General features: G+C 41.2%; 2 protein-coding genes across 4 annotated transcripts; both read right to left on the bottom strand.

Moving 5' to 3' along the window:
- Positions 1-1,907: 1,907 nt before the first annotated feature.
- bsdc1 (BSD domain containing 1) lies at positions 1,908-12,393 on the bottom strand (the record flags this gene model as incomplete). Of its 3 annotated transcripts, XM_084014255.1 has the most annotated exons (11): positions 1,908-3,452; positions 4,307-4,410; positions 4,587-5,057; positions 5,153-5,240; positions 7,336-7,404; positions 7,566-7,681; positions 10,136-10,190; positions 10,502-10,669; positions 10,820-10,936; positions 11,605-11,659; positions 12,243-12,380. In XM_084014255.1, 11 exons carry the CDS (start codon positions 12,251-12,253, stop codon positions 3,423-3,425), a joined length of 1,284 nt encoding a protein of 427 aa, XP_083870381.1. In that variant the 3' UTR covers positions 1,908-3,422. The 3 variants fall into 3 exon arrangements, with proteins under 3 accessions (XP_083870381.1, XP_083870379.1, XP_083870380.1); XM_084014253.1 differs by having other exon boundaries at positions 10,502-10,936; positions 12,243-12,393; XM_084014254.1 differs by lacking the exon at positions 12,243-12,380 and having other exon boundaries at positions 11,605-11,673.
- A 4,674-nt stretch (positions 12,394-17,067) lies between these two features.
- olig4 (oligodendrocyte transcription factor 4) lies at positions 17,068-18,372 on the bottom strand. Its single transcript, XM_084013331.1, has one exon. The coding sequence runs from the start codon at positions 18,053-18,055 to the stop codon at positions 17,279-17,281; it is 777 nt and encodes a 258-aa protein (XP_083869457.1). The 5' UTR covers positions 18,056-18,372; the 3' UTR covers positions 17,068-17,278.
- Between the last annotated feature and the right edge of the window lie 422 nt (positions 18,373-18,794).

The raw sequence follows: 18,794 nt of genomic DNA on the forward strand, positions 1-18,794 counted from the left end.
AAGGGAAGGGGGGGGGGGGGGGGGGGGGGGGGAGTAGAATAGATCCTCAGGAGGGAAGTATTTCTCTTCTCTGTCTAATTGGCGTCCACCCCCCTAATTGTTCGTCTACAGTGAAATGATCTGCAAATGCATTGGTGAAAGCTGTAGGTAATGTGAAGTGCACACATATATGCTACCAGGCCCAGGGTGCGGTGGGTTTCAACAGGAAATTCCTTTACAGCCTTTCTGCTGACTAAGGCCTCCGAGTGGGAACATAGTAAGAAAGAATGTAATGCATACCGTGTCTGTGTTATTTAGGGTCCGGTTAGGGCAGCATATGCATAAGCCATTACCACAGGGGATGTGAGGGGTGCTGGTTTCAGCATAAAAGAGGTGAAATATTGTTCAACAAATAAGGAGGTTAAATGTCATCACAGCCTCAAGAACACAGCTCAACGGTCAAAGTCATCCTGGGCCTTAGATGATGACTTTGATTCGCCTGAGTTGCCCATGAATAATCTTGTAAAAAATCTACCTGAGCATACTTGCAGGAGATCACATTTCTATTTATTCGTCCTTAAAGTGTGTGAATTCTAAAAAGGAGATTGGCCCCTGATTTGATTTTTTTTTCTGTCCGGATGCTACTGTATGTTAGTCTTGACATTGGTCATGTTCACACATTCCCTTGTCTGTTTCATAATCCCGAGGAGGGCATCATGATAGTGGGTTAATGTAGGTCACTGTGGAGGGACACCTGTGCAGCCTGCTGGCTCTGCAACATAGATGCTGTCTGTAAAGATGGCGACTCTTTCTGTCTGTCTGACTTTCTCTCCCTCACTAGGTACACACACAATACAGAGTGCAAATGGCAGGTGTGGTCTGAGGAGGGTTGATGAGTCCTCAGCCCCCCCTCCATTCGCACTCTGTATTGTATGACACCAGAAAGAGAACATGAACATTTCATTGATCACCTGCTGCTTCTCCTGAGGCATCCAACAAGGATAACTTATAACTTAGATTCTGGGCAAAAATTTATGAAAAATGTCAAATCATTGATGTGGCTGATGATGAAAAGGGTATGTCAGAAAATGTAGCCATATCTGTGAGATGGAAGCTGCAGCTGCAAGAAAAGGAGTGGCAAGTAGTGACTGGGGAGGTTGAAATAGCACAACATTGCCATCTAGTGACACATTATTATACTGTAGGCATTTTTAACAGAATGGAACAAGAATCTTGCATTTGTAAATCTCATCTACACATCAGTGCATCACACACGCAACAATGTGTTTCATTGGAAACAAGCATAAGTTTAAAGGTATCATTTATGTCAAGATGAATCTAGAGAAATGTGTATCAAACAATGCATAAGACAATGTAAGAATTGTTAATGGTATTTGGGTTTCAATATTTCACTCGGTTAACCATCCGTCAATGGAAAGCTATACAAGTTAATACAGAAAACATGAGCTAAAATATTTCTGCAATGAAAGCATGACAAGGCACCCATAAATAAAATATATTATTAACAATGCAATGTATTAGTCATTAACATTTAACCCACAATTCAACGTAAAAAAACAACCAGAATCTGTAAATTATATTCATTATGCCGAATATTTAGTTTTAGTGTCAGACACAACACTGTTTTATGGTTCATATAGTACCATGAATTCATGCAAAAAATAAGACTGTAAATTAATTCTTCATATAGGTGACTATTTTGTAAATAGAACTGACTGACCATCTGTAAATAGTGTATGTATGAGATGGGATTACCTGCGCATTGCTCACACTGCAATTGGAGATCCTCAACTCCACTCCTAATAATGCTTTTGTGGCCAAGTTTAAAACAGACCCGTCTAATTTATCCTTCTTCAGTGGAAAAATAGCCATATCGGAATATTTCACAATGAACAACACTAAACCCATTAGCCATGAATCCTTTAATGACAATAGTTTGTAAAATATAGAGAAATACTTGACTTAAAAAAAGAAGAAAGCACTCGGCAGATTTGAAAGCAGATGTGTGCAGAACAGCTTTGATTAGTTCAAAGTGTGAATCTGAAGGGGATACACGGTCGAGAATTCTAGACATGCAACACATTGTCAGACCAGAAAAACCTGAAGAACAGCCAATGTCTTTACCAAAGAACAAACAACTCAACAGTAACCATCTGCACAATGTTTTGCATGTTATTGCACAGACATGCAATTCAAAGCACATTATACAATAATCAAGCAATTATTTAGCATAAATATTACATTTCTAGGAATATTTTTCTTAGTTACATTACAGATAATGGAAACGGAAATCAGAAAAGCGTAGAGGGTGCGCACATTGTTCCTTGTTCTACTTGGCACTATCGACTGCGAAGCCATTTTGTTCCAAAAATGGGCCGACATAGAACTTTTGAAATTCACAGATTTGTCATATTTTCCTATACATGTAAATAACAACAAATGCTACCCTGAATTCCAAGGCAAATGATCTAGTATCAGGGCTAGTATGAATTCTCTTGAAGTAAAATATGACTTCTCTCTTAATAAGTAATTAATTAATTCCCTCTACCCAAATAAGACAAACTCATTTATCATCAAAGTGACAGAGTCACAGCCTGCAACAAGGTCATGTACTCAAATGAATGACAAGGTATGACAAAGAGAGAGTTAAATAGGAATGATGACACATAAGTTGGTTGTGTTTCAGGTTGATTGACTGACAGATAACATTATCACACTGTGTGTTTTACATGGCCATATATCTAGAATTGGGAGTGAATCCAAAATGAAAATGCTCTATGAATGAAGGTCAAAATATATTTCTTTTCATTTTGAAGATCCACTTGCATAATAAAGATGAAACATAGAAAGGGGCACAGGCAGAAATACACTAACCGATCATCATCATTCAAAAATCAGTTGCAATGTATTTCACCTTAGAAAGGTGACAAGCAGCATAATAGTTGTTGGCTATTTCGCAGCCTGCAGTTGAGTCATTGCCTGAATTGCAATGCACTTGCAACATACGTGATTTATTTAATGGCATAAAGAAAAAGGGGAAACGGCTCCTCCCCTGCTGCAGTGATACCTTTTACATCCTGACTTGTCACTGCGTGTCCTTAAGCTTTAGAAAGGTAGAGACCAATAGCATATGCTCTCTAAGTCAGAAGTAACTCCAAGAAATAGCCAAGACCTGAGCCATTACCCGGCTAGCGGCCTATGCACTAAACTGACAGCTGACAGAGCTTTGTAATTCTTATTGCCTTGGTCTTCCGTTGCTCTTTTCAACAGGTTTGCCAATATGGTCCAAACCCGCCGGAATATCCCCTCCTGACAATCATGACATGGTGACAGTGTGGACAAAGAGTTTAAACACGTTAAGCATGGTTCAACTGCCAAGAACTAGCTTTCATGGAGGAACAGAATTTGTGTTGCAGAGCCTCTCAGGCCCAGTTCTCCCAGTCTTCATCCATCTGGGGGAAAAAAAAGGAAAAGGGTTTAGTAAAACATTTTAGTATTAAACAGTGGAAACTGTTTATATTGATGACGGATAAAACTTCTGCTTATTATAATCATATAGCTTAGCTTAGGTTAGGTTAGTTTATTGGTCTCCACCAGGGAGAAATTTGTTGCGGAGACAGGGAACATGTTGCGTACATAAAAAAAAAACACATAGTACAAAAAGAACATCATCAGCTTAGGTGTTCATGTGGTGCTTTTCATACATGACAAAGATTGACATTTTTTTTTTTAAACTATGGTAAGAACTTAATGACAAAACTCAGAAAACGGAACAAAAAACGATTGTGCATGGGAAAAGAGCAGTGGTTGAAAATGTACTGCGGATTGATAATGCCTGCTCACATAACGCCCTTTTATAGAGAAATTCTGCAAATAATCAACCAGCTCTGCATCAACACAGAATTGACAGCGCATACAAACGTATGGTGCCCACCACCCTCCATCCCGCCAGCGCCTGGAGCTACACCCTCACCCGCCGGAAAAAGGAACAATTGCGGCAAAGGGACGTTCATGCACTGCCTGTGCTGCAGTAACACAGACCTGGCCAAAAACAAAAACCAGCAAAGCTTCACCCAAGCGAGCCCTATGTGAGGGAAAAGCCAGAATATCTGTCAGCGAGCTGGTAAATAGCGAAGCTGTTTGTTTCATTACTTTATTATTCATGTAATAAATATATAAATGTCAATTAAATGAATAATTAAAATAATCAAATCATCATCCACTTGTTGTGATCAATTTGACCTTGACAGACTTTTAAGCGGTTTCCAATTAAATTTCCCATTTTGGTAAATGTCACAACACAAACCTCTCCAGAAGCTTCTATTTTAGAGAGTGCCATTTGGACTTCTTCTTCCGTCATGTCCAGGTCAAAGTCTTTCTCCCAGTCTTCACTCACATCGGTGCTGGACCCTGGAGACATCAAGACAAACATGGAACTTTCTGTGACCTTGACCCTGCTACTTCTTCTAAACTTATTTAACAAAATCACTGAACTTAATCCTTTTTCGGTTGTATTGTTTCTTTACATCTAACTGGAACAGTAAGAATGTCACTGCAACCTGGAAAACATCATCATTCCATCGTACCTTTCTTGCCATTGTTCGAGGGTGTAGACTTCCCGCTGTCAGAGTTAAGCTCAAACACTCTCAGGTCCTGTGGCCCCTCTTCCTTTGCCAATTCTGGTTTAGAGGTGAGGGATGAAGCCAGCACTGACACCCTGTCAACAGTGCACTCTGGCTGGGATACAACTTCCTCTTGAGCATCAAGATGTAAGTCACTCTTTCCTGGAGTCTGCTCTGCTTGCGTCTTGTCCGCAGCATCTTCCAAGCTAGCTTCTGTTAGTTTCTTGCCCAGCTCTGTTGCAACGGGCTCTGGCCGCACTTCCACCTGCGTTGGCAGGCTGATGCTGTCACTGCTGACTGAGAGGGTGGCGTCACGCTCTGCGGTGGGGGACGGGATAGGGCTCAGTAGTGTCGTTACTGTGGGAGCTTTCGAGGTCGTGGGTTGCTGGGTTGAGCTGTTGAGTTGAGATGATGATGTGGCACCAAGAAAATCATCTGACAGGAACAGTATGAACACCAGAGAAGCAGTGTAAATAACAGATTTTGAGGTTGATCTGTGTATTTGCAATGTAAATCTGAAGATAGCATACCCTCCTCCTCCTCCTCCTCCCAGCCCAGGGTCTCTGTGTGTGTAGTCTGTTCTGCCCTCTGCTTCAATGCCACTCTCCTTGCTTCCTCCTAGGAAAGAGACAGACACATTTTCATATTTGCAATAATGCAAGAATTTCAATGTTCGTATCTGCATTTTTTTTAGTGACCTTCCTTACATAATGAATGTGTTACATTAATATATAAGATGAGACCTCTCTAACACAGAGATAGGAATGATTAAAGTGTGGTTTTACTAGATTAAATTAACTTATTGTAGACTTACTATTTTTATTGGATATTATATTATATTATTCAGTTAATAAAAATGTATCATAATATAAATTGTCCAACAACTTTGTAAACACTGTGTGATATTTTAAATTTAACCCTCAGGCGTCACTTTAATTTCCGCTTGCGCTTTTAGGGCCAAAAATGTCCACTTCACAAAAACTGCTATATAAATTGAACAGATTCATATTTTTTCTGCTTTTTATTGCATAAATCTCTTAAACTACTTTGGCCCTGCTCAAAATAACCAAACATTCAATAATTTTGAGGATTTTCTGATGTGGAATTTGTGGTGGAGTCAGATAATTCTTATTCCTCCTCTTCCTGTAGTGACCTTTCCACTGAGAGTGGAGAGGACACAATGGATCCTGCCATGGAATGGACTTCAAAAATTGGGCAAGTCTGGTTTCCTACCAATGATGAGATTACCCACTATGTTACTGTTTCCAGGGGTTTGATTCCGGGGCCGACACGGTACACCATCACCAGGATTTGCGACATTGAATGGTCTTTTGAGTTATTTTTCACTCAAGAGGTCATCGACATTCCATGGCAACCCGGAAGATTGCACGTCCACTGTGGTCATCCCAGAGGCTGCAGGTGGATTCCCCCAAAGATAGAGATAGAGGATTCAATGTTGCAAACAGACTTGCACACTTTTTGAAGTCCATTCCATGACAGGATCCATTGTGTCCTCTCCACTCTCAGTGGAAAGGTCACTACAGGAAGGAGAGGAATCAGAATTATCTGACTCCACCACGAAGTCCACATCAGACTCTCCCTCTGAGGAAGTGGATGTTTCGCTTTCCTGCAGCTCTCTGGGAGTTACAGGCCGCATGACTTCATCCAGAGCCTCTTCCACAGAGAAGCGCCTCTTCATCTTGCTCCTTGGTTGTCTCAGGAATTAAATGAGCAGACAGCCAAGCTACAAACAGTTTGTGGACTCCAGGTGCATAAACTCACTAACAGTTGTTTTTGTTTACTCCACAGTGAACTCGTAACTTTAGTATACAGTGCGCACACACAACACACACAAAAAGCCTAAAATGACAAACATTTTATGCATAGGCCTACAATGGGGAAGGGCTGACACTAAAAATGACAATTTGGACTATTTTTCTCAAGAATGAAACCCTAACATTACAGAATGCATGATTATTTGTTGTAATGGCTATGAGCTTAAAAATGTGGTTTGAATGGGAGTCAATGGGACATTTTTGTCCTCAAGTGACTCAAGAGGGGAGTACGTTTTAATCAACGTTTTAACAAAAACTAATAATACATCAAAGTCAATATTTTGGATAATCTTTGACATATCCATGACTAATTTTAAATAAATGCCCGAGCCACCCAAAATTAGTTCTATGGAAAATAACTCTTTTTTGGGGGCCTGTGACCTTTACAAAAAACAAATGTGACATCAGGTCATCAAACTGGCATTTAAAGGGTTAAAATCCTTAAAATGATTGAATGTTTGGTAATTCTGAGCAGGGTGGAAGTTGTTTAAGAGTTTTATGCAAAAGAAAAAAAAAATGAATGTTTTTATAGCACTTTGTTACGAAAGATTGTGGCCTATGCACGAACATAGCCAAAATGATGGCCAGATGAAGAGGTTAAATTTGCCCAAATGGACAAAAATGTCTATAGTGACGCCTGAGGGTTAAACATTTTCATGGCCAAATCACAATCACGTTTCAATTAAAGTGCTCTATCATTATACAATATATAATCCATGGCTTTCTACAGGCACAGTAGACAGATAAAGCCATTGGCAGTGATGCTGGTCCTTGCATGTTTCAGCCAGCAGGTGGCACCCAAGACAATGAATAAATCTGATGGGAAATACCTTTGAGGGACAGTCTGGAGTTAAGAATATATAAAATAGCATGATTACCTGATCCAACTGGAAGACTCTGTAGAAATACCTCTGCCAGAATTCTGAATGGGCTACAGCCACTGGCACCTGTGAATTAAACAATAATAATCTATCATCTTGTTTACTCATTCTACTTCCAATTCTTGATGACATCCTGTCATGGGTTGCCTTGGATAAAAGGTACTTCCAATGAATGTAAGGCAATGTATTAGTTCAAAATGGAAAGAAAACCATACATCAATACATACCATTTTGGTGTAAAGGGCTCGTATAGAGGGACTGTTGACCAAAAGCTCTGAGATTTCTCCTTTCTTGTCTTCCAAACTGAAGCTGGACAGCCAGTTGTCAAACTGCTCTGGGGGCCCTGGTCAAAAATAACTGACTCAAAATACATTCAAAAGATGTCAAAGAGCATTGTGTAATATTCAGAAGAACAAGTAAATTGTGTGTCATCCCACAAATCCAGCAAACGTATAATTCAACACTGACTAACAGTCCTATTACTTGTGAGTGCAGCTTTTAAAAGGCAATAACATTTATGATCTAACACAGGGACGTTTATGTGTAAAATAGCATACATTGTGAACATCTACCTCTGGTGGTTAGAAACATGACAAATGAAAGAATACCTTACTTCAAACATACACTACACTGCTCAAAAAAATAAAGGGAACACTAAAACAACATAATGTAACTGCAAGTCCAAAACCAGCTTAGGAAGCAGCACTGATTGGGAATCAATTTCACCTGCTGTTGTGCAAATGGTACAGACCACAGGTGGAAACGAGTCAACTAGCAAAACATCCCTATAAAGGAATGGTTCTGCAGGTGGTGACCACAGACCATTTTTCTGTTCTTGGCCTTTCTGGCAGATTTTTTTCTTTTTTGAATTTTGGCAGTGTTTGCACCACTAGAGGTAGCATGAGGCGGTTTCTCCAACCCACAGAAGTTGCCCAGTTAGTGCAACTCATCCAGGATGGCACATCAATGCGCAGTGTGGCAAGAAGGTTTGCTGTGTCCCCCAGCACAGTGTCAAGAGCATGGAGGAGATTCCAGGAGACGTAGAGGGGGCCGAAGAAGGACAACAACCCAACAGCAGGACCAATATCTGCTCCTTTATGCATGGAGGAACAGAAGAAACACTGCCAGAGCCCTACAAAAGGACGTCCATCAGGTCACTGATGTTCAAGTTCAACTCAAACGGTCCAAAATCGACTCCATGAAGGCTGGTTTGAGGGCCTGACGTGCACAAATATGGCCTGTGCTTCCAACCCAACACCGTGCAATGTGATTGGCATTTGCTAGAGATCACAGAGATTGGCAGATTCGCCATTGGTGCCCTGTGATCTTCACAGATGAAAGCAGGTTCACCCTGAGCACATGTGACCGACATGACAGGGTCTGGCGACGCCGCGGAGAAGGTTCTGCTGCTGCAACATCTTCCAGCATGACCGGTTTGGCAGAGGGTCATTGATGGTCTGGGGAGGCATTTCTTTGGGAGGTCGCACAGCCCTCCATGTGCTTGCTGGAGGTACCCTGACTGCCATTAGGTACCGGGATGAGATCCTCAGACCAATTGTGAGACCATATGCTGGTGCAGTGGGCCCTAGGTTCCTTCTAATGCATGAACTGATGAATGCTTGGCCTCATGTGGCTTGAGTGTGTCAGCAGTTCCTGCATGATGAAGGCATTGATGTTATGGACTGGCCTGCCCGTTCCCCAGACCTGAATCCTATTGAGCACATCTGGAACAGCCAGTCTCGTTCCATCCCCCAACGCCATGTCGCACCACAGACTGTCCAGGAGTTGACTGCTGCTCTGGTCCAGGTCTGGGAGGAGATCCCTCAGGAGACCATCCGTCGTCTCATCAGGAGCATGCCCAGGCGTTGTAGGGAGTGCATACAGGCACGTGGAGGCCACACGCACTACTGAGGATAATTTTGACATGTCTTGAAAAATCTCCACAAAAGTTGGATCAGCCTGATTTTCCACTTTTGATTTTCGGTATGATTCTGAATCAAGACCTCCAAAAGATGAGGATTTTGATTTCATTAATCATCCTTAAAGGAGTCATCACCAGGAAATCGCAATTTCTCTTGTTAAAACATGCATATCTGTGTTTGACCTCAGTTGAAACTTGCCTGAAAGGCTGGAGTTTGAAAGTGGCGCCGTTTTTTCGCTTCTGCTCTTTTTCCGAACAGGAATAGCACACAAGGGTGTGCATTCCTAAAGCACGAGATTTTGATTCTGCGCCTTCGGTGACGTCACCGTGGCGGCTACTTGCATAAGCCCACCCCTCTTTCACCACCCAACCCCGCCCCGTCCGCTACCTGAAATCGCCGAAGCGCCGCCATTATGTTTTGGAGTCTGCATGCAGGCAAGCCCCCCCGGCTCTGTCCTTCCTGCGGCGAATCAACGCGCGCCTCATTACATATTATACAATGCACATCCGGACCAGTCAAAACCTCGCGCGTAATCTCGCGTGATAAAATCGCGGTACGAAAAAGGGTCAGAACAAGCTCAATGTTTGATTAAATTTTTTTTTTTTTTTTCTAATAAGTTTTACGAATTGATCCAAAGCGATCCAAGGGGGGCTGGATACGTATAAAACCAGGTGATGACTCCTTTAAGTTGTTTTGTTGGTAACGCATTGCACTTTGTAATGAATAAAGATTTCCAACTGGAATATGTTATTCATTGAGAACTAGCATGTGGTGTTTAGGTGTTCCCTTTAATTTTTGAGCAGTTTATATAACTATGACTACCAGTCTAACGTTCTGGTGGAGGTCTTGTACTACTTCACTGTGTACGTTCTTACCATCTGGCTCATTGCAGTATGTAGCAGGGTCGGCTTGCAAACTGTAGAGACGTGCCTGTAGAGGAAACAAATGCTTAGCTGTGGTTGTTTTGTCGCAGCATGCAAATCATGTACTCACTTTCACAGTCCTGCAGTCTCTTATGATAAAAATAAGCAAAGTAAATTGGTCCTGAATCAACTCAACTTGTTCAATACATTCAAGGAGATTAAATACATAGTTACTTTTTTTCATGTAAGTGGTTATTCACAAGAACCTTTAACAAAGATCAGGGCCTAGCTCTGCGGTTTTATCATTTAGAAACCGTTTACTGTCAACTCATCATTGATAGGTGACTCTGTCTAAGGCCATGAAGAACTGTTGCCCACCTTAGAACTGTCATAGACTTCTGTAGTTCCTGCTGGTGTAGCCACCAATGTGATTACATCACAGTCAATGGTTTTATCAGGGGGTGGAGCAAGTGTGTCGGTTATCACCCCTAAGAAACTAGAGAGGCTTTTCTTCACTTTTTCTGAGGTCTCAGAGGAACCTTCCACCTGGAAAGCAGCATAAACGGACAGGTTAGATTTGTATTTAGCAACTAATACCCTATTTATATGCGAGACATGTGGATGATGTGGGTCCTCTGAAGACGCATTCAACAAAAAACAGGAAAAATAATGAACAAGGTTAAGGCTGCAACTTACCGCAAGTTTGTTTCTGACAGCAGTGGCCGTAGCCACAATTGAGCAGGTTGTGTCATGTTGTACCACAGTGGAGAACTCCGTTAGGTCTCGCTTTATGAATTCTAAGGCCTCAGACGACTGCAGATATAAGAGTCAAATAATCAACATCAAAATCCAGATTCAACTTTATCTCCATTAGGAAATAATTATTTTTATATAATTGTTTCAGTTTAGTGTGAATGTACATAAAAACATAACATTCAAATAACAAAAGAAATAGAGTTCAAGCCAACAATACATGATCACATCATAATACAGAATCATATGATATGATATAAACACTTGAAGAAAACCAGTAAAAATATTTTTTTTCCTCCAACGAGGCCTGCTTTTTCACTAGGTTCAACAACCTCCAGGCATTGTGAATTAATCAGCCTCACATCCTACTAGCCATGTGTTGCAACCCCCTTTTTTATTTATTAACAGGAGCTAAAGTTCAAGCTATAAAAAAACGTGTTGTAAGCCTCTACAGTTATAGCCATTAATGGTATTTTGTTAGTAATAGTGTTGCCTGGGTATGTATATGTTTTGGCTCTGACCGGTTATCAGAACAATGAGGATACTAAGTGTTGTTCACTAACATCTAACTGATATTTTAAGCATTACTGAAACGATGTATGCCATTTAAACATGTGTGGTTGGCGTTGAAATATTCCTCAGAGCAACATCAGACAAAACATTGTAAATGCCGAGCGACTATGACTATTGATACAGTAAGAATTACTAACTTCCATGATGTGGATTACCTTTTCTTTGACGGCCTGGAAGCTTTGCTGAAGCCAGCCTCCCCACCAGCCTTCTCTGTAAACAGACATTTAGAAATGAGCAACTTCTACAAAACCAAATCCACAGAGAAAATATTTCCATAAAAATAAAACCACAATATATGACTGTTTTACATTTACCGCTCAAAAAAAGTTTGTCAAAATAGTGAGACTTCACATTTATTGACTTTCTCTAGCTATCTCTTGCTAACGTACACAACATAGCCTAGCAACCTAAACGAGTTAGCTCATGTCAGCGACCAGTGCCATGCAAGCTAATTTGTCGAAATATGCCACCTTGTGCGATTGGTAAGGCTGAAAACAAATGCTAGTTGTACAAGCGAAGAGCATATATATATAGTCCACCCTTTGCTGTTGCGTGATTTAAACTGCTCTACAATAGCTAATAGCTAACCAGGCTATGCTAACGCCAGCCAGGCTATGTTTTGGTAAACAACTCCACTTCCTGATCTGATTCTGTGAGCTGTTAATCACAGCGTGTAAAGGAAGCAATCACACCGAATCTCATTAGACACATAACACAACACATACACGATTGTCGGTGCTCTATATCAATCTTATATTTTAAACCAAAAAGTAATTTGCGAGTTCACTCTCACCCTTCAGCCATCTTCAGTCGATGACATCATCAGTATTTACTGAACTCTAACCCCGCTTGCATGGCTTGAAAATATACACACGTGATGCGATATGACTTCCGTGCTGCGATGTTCAGGTAATCCCATTCACATACAGAGATGCATCGAGAAATGCGAAATCGCTGTTCTAGACAGTCATCTTGTAGAGTTTATAACCAGAAAAGGCTTTACAGTGTTTGCGTCATCTATGGTGGCTGCAGAGGAACATATTGAACGGCAACGCAAAAGATCGAGTGGCAAAACTGCAGATTGGAAAACACTGTCGGCTGGGCTGCATGGATTGAGAGGACTTTCTGTTGTTTTGGTGTATTGGTCAAAACCAGCTATAACATACCTTTTGCATGTGACTTCCTACCTCTGCATATTTACACCAGACACTATTAAATAAATAACTGGGAAAATATGAATAAAAGACTCTCATTTAATCTGCACTAAGTGTGTTAAATGCTCTGCAAACCATGCTCCCTGCGTGCTATTTGTGTGAAAAGAAAAGAGGACTGGGTGAAATGTTATCAAAAGTTAAAAGCATTTGGAGTTACCGTCACACAGAATGGAAGCTCTTTCTCAAAATATTGACCTTATATCTCAAAATTATGACTTAGTATCTAAAAAAAATTACAGACTTTCTTTAATTATTGTCTTAGTATCTAAAAAATAATGACTTATCTCAGAATAATGACATACTACACTAACTCATTATTTTGAGATACTAAGTCATGAAAATGTTTTCTTTTTTTCTGACAGTAGCAGAAATGTGCTTCCATGTGGTGACAGTGGTGATAACAGAAGTACATTGAAACAAAGGAGGACAAACACAGAAGCACAATGCCTCCACGAGGCAGGCTAAAGATTTAAGCATATGCAAATGTTTTCTTTTAATTAAACCTCATTTAACCAATAAGCTGCATATGAAACCAAACAAATGCATCGAGACACAACCTCTCCTTCTTGAGCCATTATGGTGGCTAATCAGTGTTTAGCAATTCCAACCTGAATCCCCTCATCAATCTCCTGCTCTCAGACATCTGTGGACGTGCATGTCAGTGTATGTGCACACCGTATTGCATATGTGCGTGTTGACCCCCAGCAGCTGGGCTTTTCCCTCATCAGTATTCTGGGTGAAAAGGGGGCTGTAGGCTTTAGTGAGCACAATATTAAAAAAGAACAGGCAACAAGCCTCTGGAAGTGTGTTCTCTCTTAATTGAAGTTGCCCCTTATCCAGACACTGCACAATGTGTGCGTATGTCCCTCAATATGTCGCAACTGTTCAGCCCCTCAATTCTCTTAATTGGGTCTTTCAGTGCTTTAATTAACTCTGTCAATGTAAGTTGTGCTGAGCCAAGTTGGTACAAGTACTCATCTAGCATTTAACTTACCCATCTGTCTACATGGCTGTGGTGTATTCGTTACGTTGTTAAACATTTTTTGTCTTTCATTTTTTGCAATCCTCTTCAGCTAATAAGAAATTAATTAGACTCAATTTGTACATTATTTTGGATGACTTAATCTGATGTGTAGTTGTGTGTAAAGAACAGTTTTTTTTTCATTTAAATTTTATTTAGAGAGGTAATCTAATGGAGACACAGGGTATTAATCTAAAGAGAAACCTTGTTATGTTTGGTTATGAACTAATAATCTATTGAATTCCCTCCAGTTACGTTGTAAGGCCTTTATAGGGGGGGAAGCTACCCTCAATTGTTCCCAAGCCCCACCAAATAATTATTTTTTTAATGTATTTATTTATTTTTATTTTCAGAATAATCTTATGCTGATGAAAGGGTATACATATAGTTTTAGGATTATAGCATCAGAGACTGTAGAAAGAATATACTTTAGAAAGAAGCATTTCTGTAAAGCCTATTTGTCTTTTTTTCTTTTTTACAGACACTGCATCCTAATTTTGTTGGAATAAATACATACAAAATACATACAAAATACAGTTATTTGGTTAAAGTTCATATTTGATGTTGTCAGATTTCACTGTGACCTTTAAAACAAAAATCAGTCTTATTCTACTGTATACTTTATGACAGGAAAATTACAAAATCACACTCTGATTGAACTAATCCACAGAACAGTAATTGGTGTAATTAAATGACATTGTTTAGACCTGCAGCTTATCTAATGGAGAGAGGAATTAGATATGGTATCACTTTAAGAAACATTTACACAATCGGGGCCTGTTCTAAGCATGCAGCTTTAATGAGTCTAAAAGTTAGCATTACAGTTACTCTTGTTCAACAGAAGAGAATGGAAGAAGACAAATTATGTTGCTTTTAACTTGTTACTAGCTTGACTTCTTCACTGGTTGTTGTGTAGTTCTAATACAGTACTAAAAAGATGCAAGCGCAAAGATTTTGTATGCTTCTCCTGAGACCCCCTGTCTTTAAATCCTAGTGACGTCCCTGATTCCCTCCATCCTTTTTGAAAATGGAATACTATATTGAAGTAGTGTTTAGTAGTATTGCACACTATATTTCAGAGGAAGATATCGTACTTTATTCTCAAAAAGATCTGACAGCGTGGTATATTTCAACCTGTTTTCAACACGAATTAATGATTTTTTTTTAATTTTCGTGACATCAACTGTCTTATTCTCTTGTTTCATGTTCCATCCATCCATCCATTGTCTACCGCATATCCTGTATTCAGGGTCGCGGGGGGCTGGAGCCTCTTGTTTCATGTTTTTAAAGTTTAAGTTGACTAAAAACAGATAAAAAATATCATACTGCAAAATAAGGTTTTAAGGATTCAATGATCAATATTAATATAGATGTTAAACTGCTCAACCCTTAATAAAGTAGTTAAAACCTCCAGGATCAATTGCTGGTTCCATAAATACTCTGAATTAGTGCTGATAACGCTGTGATATAACTATGTCATTTTACTTTTGTTACTTTAAGTATATTTTCTGTTAATACTTCTATACTTTAACATGTGTAGGAATTTGAATGCAGGTCTATTTACTTGTATTTTTACACTGTAGTATTGTTACTTTATATCATAAATGGTGTGAATACTTCTAATTTCTGTATCCCTGCATTTATTTTTCAGGGGTAATTGTGCACAACATTATAACTTAAACCAGAGCTGCCATGGCTGGTTAGCATATGCTAAAGAGCAACATGATGACAGCAGTGGCTGACCATAATGGCACACAGAGGACCTGTCCATATTGTATGATTTAAGAAGCATATCCATTACACACATCACACCCACATGCTCCAGACCACTGATGTCACACCGTGGGTTAACACCATCTGGTGCTGATCAGGAAACACCAGCTTTGCACAAGTCAGTGCCTCTAATTATCTGCCTCCAGCAAAGGGAGGCAGATCCCCACTAATCTCCACAATGTGTTCTGCTTCCCATTCCCACCTGTGCCCAAGTGTGGGAGGACCTGGGGTCTCTGTGTCAAGGGACCAGGGACCAGGTGATGCTGCTACGCTGGTCCCCACGACAGAAGCTCCACCGCTGAGTTTGGCTGGCAGCTGCCTCCCCCTACTGAGACAACCCACAGCTGACAATCCTCGAGTACTGACAGGGACTCTTTTCAGTGTCAATAGCCTCATATATTAGAGCTAACCGCCTTTGTGGCGAGTGAGGGTGTCAGGCCTTTTGGCCCGACAGCGCTTGTTACCATGATGAAATGTAGATTGAATGGAAGGGGTCTGTGTCTGTGGCACGAGAGCTTGGACTCCCCCGGCCTTTGTATCCCACGCATGGCTATTGTTCAAACCCATTCAGGGCTCTCGGGAGGAGGAGGTGGGGTAGGAGGGAGGTGGGCGAGAATGAGTTACATCTCTTCATTTCTCCCCTGATCTCCAACTCATCTGTCAGCCATGGGAGGATAAGCATGTATTTTACACGCTTGATTTGTTGCTAAGTGAAGGCTGGCCATTGTTGGGTTGTTTGACTAAATTATGTTCATGGAAATCAGTATGTATTAAAGGTATGGTTGTCGTTTAATGGATTAATCATTGTTATGAATCAGCTACTTGATTTTGCAACGTTTGATGAAAAATGTGTATGTGTATACTTGATGCATATCTACAAGTTAAAGAAGAAAATCCTGTGCTTTATAGAAAGTTCTTGCTTGTTTTTCCTTAGACTGACCACATTATGCCCTCAGCTTTAAATTTGCCCTTATCCATGTTCTTATGAGACAGAGACAAATCACTGCCCTAGAGCTAAGGACATGGCTATGTCCCTCGCCTGCGTCAGACAAAAGTGTCGTCCTTTCATCTCCTACTCCCTGTTGAGGTGAAGATGGATAGTCCCCTGGCTCAAGAACACCACATTCAGCCTCTGCGCTGTTGTATTGTCTCATCCTTCTGTCCCTCTTTAACTCTTTAGAGGTTGGTCTTTCCAAAGCTGGTTAGCTGCCATTGGTCCCCTCTCCTAAACATCGATTTTTACACTGCTCTCCTGTCCCCCCAAGCACCAATAAAACCCCTTCTGTTTAGTTAAAGAAGATGCAGCTGTATTGTTGTGTAGGTTGTGTGTATGTCAGTATGTGTCTGAAACCCTAGTAGCTGCCTTGAAAAGTATTCAGGGAAAACTACCACATATACAAAAACAACTACATTCAGGGCAAAAAAAATGCAGTATTCATGTAAAGATCCCATTCATGAAAAGAAGAAAGCAAACAAGAGTTCATAATATAACAACATTTTAATTTAGGAAATTAGAAATCCTGCAATACAATAGGACACATCAGTTCCATTTCTGACAATGTTTTATCACCACAGATATCAGCTAAAGTAGAGTATTTGCTACCCTGGTAAAGTCCTGTTTGTATTAAGGATATTTCTGTATAAACAATGCAGAAGAGACAATTGATAAAAAAAATATCAGCAAATATATGGCAGAAGATATATACAGTATGTACAAGCTCTGGCACCAGCCATCGTTTTAGCAGTTAATTTAACAATCTTCTGTGAGCTGCTTGGCTCATTGATCCAAACAGTAGAGAACAGCTTTTAAGAGAGTCCTGCTCACTTGATCATAGACAGGCTGTGTAATGTGGAGGTAGTTGTGGGCAAAGGCTGGCAGAGCGAGCAGGGGCAGGGCATGCCAGGGAAGTGTCTGTAGGAGCTGGCCAAGTGGAGGGGGTCCTTCAGAAGACCCTGGACTGGAGTGTGAAAACCTAGGAAGCTGACGGATGGAGGAGAGTGCAGGGTTGGAGCTGTGGCTGGAGAAGGTGAGTGATGCTGGAGAGCTGAAGGCGTGCTGGCTACCAGAGAGTGCAGAGATTGGGCCAGGGGATGCAGAGGGTGGTGGGCAGTGGGAGCTGCAGGAGTAATAGCAGGGTGGGCAGCGTTGCGGCTCTGGGCAGCAGCACTGCCTCCATAAACATCCCCCACCAACTTCTTCATCTCATCCAAGGAGCTGGACAGCATGAGGATGTAGTTGCGAGCCAACAGTAAGGTAGAGATTTTTGACAGCTTGCGGACTGAAGGTCCTTGAGCGTAGGGCATGACCTCTCTCAGGCTGTCCATCGCCTGGTTCAGATCATGCATCCTCTTCCTCTCACGACTGTTGACTTTCAGTCTCAGGTCTTGTACCTCCTCCTTGTTGGGATCAGACCTGATCTTGGTCTTACCGCCAGCACTGCAGCGCTCCATCCTGCCCTGGCCGGCCTCACTATCTGCTCTGTTTTCTTGACAGTATGTCTGGAACATCTTGTTGGAGAAGAAGCTCCCTGCAGAGTCATCCACCACCAGGTCCGGGGATGAAGAGCGGCTGCAAATGGAGCCAGAGTCGGAATCCATCTTTGTTGACGCAAATTAAAGTGGGGCACAAATCGGGAAAATGGTCCAAAAATACTACCCTGAATGCTGGGAGCTTGAGTTGATGCTTCCTAGTTCTCTGCAGTCAAGCTGTTCCAGTTCGCTGTAGTGTCACCACACACTTCTCTCAGAGTTTGTGCTGTTCAGTCTTCTGATCAGTCTGTCCACAGAAGTGAGTCTGTCTAAACTATCACCCTCTGGGCCCACTGGGTTGTATTTATACCACCGGCATAACAAAGGAACAATAAAGCTGCATAATGAGACACTTAGAGCCACAGCCAATTGCAGAAGGGACACACTTTCACCATCCCCACACACGCACACACACACACACACACACACATAAACACACACACACACACACACCTACACACACACACACGCACACGCACACACACACACACACACACACACACACACACACACACACACACACACACACACACACAGAGCTCCTTCATGCAGGCCCCACTCTCCTTCCCACACCCACGTTTCACTCCCCCAACTTTGATTAACCCCTTAACCCCACACAGCTATTTGCTCATGTTTAGCTGTACACCCAGGAGTAGCCTAAACTAGATGTATGCTGAAAAACTCACATTCAAGATAGGTTTGTACATAAATTTGGATCAAAAGTCAAATTTAGCAAGTAAGCAGAGTATTTCTTGTTATTATAATAATGCAGATAGCGTTGATGTAATCATTCTGATATGGCATCAAT

Source organism: Eutrigla gurnardus (assembly GCF_963514095.1).
Source record: "Eutrigla gurnardus genome assembly, chromosome: 7".
Lineage (NCBI taxonomy): Eukaryota > Metazoa > Chordata > Actinopteri > Perciformes > Triglidae > Eutrigla > Eutrigla gurnardus.